This window comes from Etheostoma spectabile, chromosome 23 (genome assembly GCF_008692095.1).
Source record: "Etheostoma spectabile isolate EspeVRDwgs_2016 chromosome 23, UIUC_Espe_1.0, whole genome shotgun sequence".
Classification (NCBI taxonomy): Eukaryota; Metazoa; Chordata; class Actinopteri; order Perciformes; family Percidae; genus Etheostoma; species Etheostoma spectabile.
In genome coordinates, this window is record NC_045755.1 from 16,282,051 (window position 1) to 16,286,723 (window position 4,673).

The 4,673-nt window shown below is 40.6% G+C and overlaps 1 protein-coding gene across 1 annotated transcript in view; it reads right to left on the reverse strand.

Moving 5' to 3' along the window:
- Window positions 1–1,714, reverse strand: part of acss3 (acyl-CoA synthetase short chain family member 3) — a 49,527-nt gene extending 47,813 nt beyond the window's left edge. The window contains exon 1 of the mRNA XM_032505569.1: window positions 1,186–1,714. Within this exon, the coding sequence (XP_032361460.1) occupies window positions 1,186–1,511 (326 nt within the window). The 5' untranslated portion in view covers window positions 1,512–1,714. The remainder of the gene's footprint in view (window positions 1–1,185) is intronic.
- Between the last annotated feature and the right edge of the window lie 2,959 nt (window positions 1,715–4,673).

Below are 4,673 nucleotides of genomic sequence, written 5' to 3' on the forward strand. Positions count from 1 at the left end.
ATGACCGCCCACCCTGAGCCATGGTTCTGTTTGAGGTTTCTGCCTCTTAAAAGGAAGGAAGTTTAAAAGAGTTTTTCTCTTTTATGAAAAGCGCAATGAGATAACTGTTGGTGTGATTTGGTGCTTTATAAATGAATCAACGTTCTATAGTCTTAGCCTAGTCTGAGACACTAGGGGGTCGGAGACAGAAGGTTCCTTCCTGTTGAGAAGAAAAAGGCTTCTTTGTATATGTTAAATGCCAGACTTGACCTGATCAATTATTTAGAGTCAAAGGAACAGAGGGGGAAGATGAGAGACAAGAGGGCCGGTCTTGACCTCTTCACAGAGATGAAGAATGAGAGAATGCAGATTTTCCTAATCTGGCTGCAGTATACTTAGATCCATTTTTCTAAAAACATTGTTTTTAACTTTTTAAAAAGTCAAGACTAGCAATACTTTTCTCAATGATGAATACAAGACACAAACAGGACATCGTTTACTTACGATATCTGAAGCTATTTTAAACATACTCTACCCAAAAGGAAGAAAGGAAAGATGCAAAGCCAAACAAAGATGGCAGCCAGTATGCTTATTATACTAATATCTTGTCTTGTAAGACTCGCCACTGAAAATGTAGGATATTTGTTTTGTTTTAATATTATGTATCACTTTTTTTTTAACCATTACTTCATATTTACAATTACATTTTTCTTACTTCTAACAAAGCAAATGAAAAACACCACTTCGGCTGCATTGACTAACATGTATCCATACCTAGCTACATGTGTGGTAGGTAGGTGACTGTAATACACCTTTAAGACACTTTGCCAACCGCCATTAAAACTCAAAAAGAAAAAGAAAACTACATGTAATTGTTTTTATTCCAGTTTGAATTATATGGAAACCTGTCTGCATTTTCCCCACAATTAAAATGTAGTTTTTGCAGAATAGCAGATTAATATTTTCAATATCAAATCAATCAAAAAAACAAGAGCGCAAAATGTAATGGCACAATGGGGCTGGGATAATGGAACCCAAATCATGGAATCGGACTTTTTAAGGAGATAGGTTGGATTAAAGTGCAACATTAAGCAACATTATAAGCAACAGTGTTTCCTTTGGATGCATTTATACACATATTATATAGAAGTGTTGCACAAACAATGTTCACTGCTGTGTTGTTCGCTTGTAACATTGACAACCTACCAGTTTGGAAACACTGGATCCTCAACGTGCAAAGTTTTACTCCACGGCTCAAACCAGTTTATATCCCGTCCCACCTCGCCCCAGAATGCCTCGGGGTTGTCCCTGGCTGAGGCGAAGGCTCGGTTGTACGCCGTGTCGGACGCATAGTTTCGGCTGCACTGCAGGGAGAAATGCTTCTGGATGTCTGCAGACGCATGAGATCCTGCTGGTCTTACGCCACGTTGTTTTGCTGCGGACACAGCCCACAGTGTTTTCCAGAGTGTCCTCTTGCGTTGAACAGACACGCAGGGATTCAGGCGCACTAGATGTTTTATTTGAAAGTGCATTGCTGCTTTAGTTATAATTATTATTATTATTATTTTAAAAGGTACACTTTCACGCGGGTCTCCAGCTTCCAAGTGTTTTCCTGCAGGTGAAGAACCCGCTTCTACGATTCAAGTCTGAGCGACGTCATCCGGGGTCACGTAAAGGGAGGGAAGCCTCCTTAGAGAAAGCCACAATACCCTCGAGTAATGCGCACCGTGAACTGGATGTAGTTCATGCAGGAGGAGCTTGGGGCCGTAATCAACTGTAGCACAATAACAACACACAACTGTCCTTACCAGGCCTACAAACAATGTAAATCGTGCAAAATAGTTTTACAATAGTATGTGGGAGATGCTTTGAAATAATGTTTAGGCCTACATTTTGTTTGGGGGCTGGGACATATGGTCCTGAAATGAATATTACAGTTTTAGCCCCACAATCACCAATACAGTTCAGGAATGGCTATTTTGCCTGTGGCATTTCTTTTATTGTGCAAAACAAGACAAAATCATTGAAATTTACTTGTGAACTGAGTTGAAGCTCATTTTCATCACAAATCAATTTATTCGCTATAGATGCGGCATTAATGTTAAACTCTCAGGGTCCTCAGGGTGCCATCAATAACCCAGCTCCTATTAAGAATGCAGAGACCTCTGCTTAAACTGACCAGGGAATGCACATAGGGGCTTGTTTGAGGATATTTATGAACATAACTGGGTTTGTTGTGTAAAGACAAATTATAACCAAATAAGCTGAGTCACTTGTTTAGGGTCTCATCACCACAGCAGCTTGTGCAATCCTGTCACCCCACACGGGAAGCGGCAGCACTGTGTCCTCTCAGATGGTGTTGCGTAGTCCACATCTCTTTCGTCACTGCCATCATCCATGCTGCTGGTAAATACCCATAATCCAGCTGACCCCCTGGAAATATCCCACGCAAACAAGTGCCCCTGGTTGAGTAACTCATCCATCTGATATTTCAGGCCCTCTGTTTCTATTTATACATGCAGAGCAGTGTTTTCCACAGTTCTGGAAACATCATGCACTTTCCCAGAAACCCTTTGTGTTGCCTTGCAGTTATTACATTTCTTACCAAATGGGGGATTTAAGATGAAATTGGATGAGCAACTTGGAACTTTTATAGTGGTTTGCAGTGAATTATTTGTCCCAAGTGACAGACAAAATGTTTATTTTTTAAACACAGCACTTATTCAAACCTTTTTTGCCAACAGAACATTACAGTCTAAATTAATGATGGTCTTCTTAAATCCATCACATCCCTGTCTTATCCTGTGGCTACAACCTGTGTTGGTATTTTAGCTCATATTGATTCAAATCACATTTCAACAGAGCATAAGTTACAATCTATATTCATTTCAAACTATAATCAAACTTTGACAGGGAAAGAATGCCTCCCCACTCCTCTCATGCTGTAATTTGTCCAGCCGAAAGGTCTCGGTAAATCACTGCTCCCCCAGGCACTGCCATAAGTCTTTTTATAACAGTGCAGATGCTATTGACAGAATGCATATCATTCTAATAGTCTTTGGCACCAGACATGCACACTGAGCACTTACTAATACCTCTTTGCAAACCCCAAACTGGAATCCAAGATTGTGCACTACGGCCCCTCCATCTTGCTCTCTTCTCTGATTTCAAGTTATGTGTGTGAATCTTTTGAATCCGGAATCAGACATCTGCCCTTCAGAAACAGCAGGAGGAAAATTACAAGAGTTGTTCTACAAATGATTAATCTCCAAGCAGTGGGTTTTTTTCACCCGCAGAATGTTTGAATATGGATTTATAATGGAATTGGTTTTAAGATAATGATTGCCGTTTTACATGTGGAATGGGTTGGCAGAAAGGCTTGGCAAGGATTTCAGTTAACATTATTCAGAGTTTAGAATAACTGATATGTCTTTACTTACTTGCATTTAGCATGCAAAATACGAGGGACACTTTATCATTTGGTGATGTAAGTCTGGATAAAAGCCATCATCCCTATTGATTATTCCCTCATTGAATGCAGTCCCATGTCAAAGTGTCCTTGGGCAAGACACTGAGCCCTGAGTTTCCTGTGATGCTGCACCTTGGGAGTGTAAATGTGTGTGAGTGTTTATCTGATGAGCAGGTGGCCCCTTGTACGGCAGCCTCGGCCACAGTGTGTGAATGTGTGTGAATGGTGAACGGTTTCTGTACTATGTAAAAACTCTTTGAGTGGTCTGTAAGACTAGAAAAGCGCTATATAAGAACAGTCCATTTACATTTACACTGATTGGAGAACCTAGTGCATGTTTTTTTTGATGGTGGGGGAAACCGGAGCACCCGGAGGAAACCCACAAAAACATGAGGAGAACATACACACACAGAAAGGCCCGGAACGACCTGGAGTTGAACCCTGCTGTGAGGCTACAGTGCTGATCATTGGACCACCATGCTGCCGGGATGTAGCTCAATATAAAAAGGTGTCTTGTTATTTTTACTGATGTCTATGAGCAACTACAATGCCAAACAAACAGTGGCAAAGCATCAATGAATTTCCTAATTTCATGTTATGTAATAATGTGACAAGAGGGATAATATACTCCCATTAGCTTTCTTCTCAAATGAAATGAACTGGTGGGTGCAACAAAGTGAACCAGTGTGCAATGGCATGACTTTTATGATGTATTGTTCCCATTTGACAGAGAATGGGTGCTCTTTTCCCCCGAAGGGTGCGTCAGACAGTAGCCCAATGGTTAGTGTTAGAGGTTAAAATCCCATGGCAAAAGCATGATATGTGGAAATCAGTGTCGCAGGTTTTCCATTCTCCATTAAACCTCAAGGATCCCTTGAGCAAGACATTTAATGTCAAAGTCGCTCCAGTCTAAAAGTCTGTATCTATAATGGATGGTCTTGATAGGTAAGACAATATCATCATGGAGCTACTTCCCTCAGTTGTTCCCATTAAGAAAATTATACATTTGTTGTGGCGATTTGCCGTGCTAGAAAAGAAATACAATTTTTTGACTGTCTATCAGTGTACCTCCCTCTTGTCAACATTGCAATCCACTTTCATTACCTATCAGCAGTTGCCCAATGAAGCTTGATAATAATCAAGAGAGCAGCCTGTCACATCATGCAGGAAAACCGTTACACAAACTAATACATAAATACATCATTTTTGGAGATTTGATCAGGTC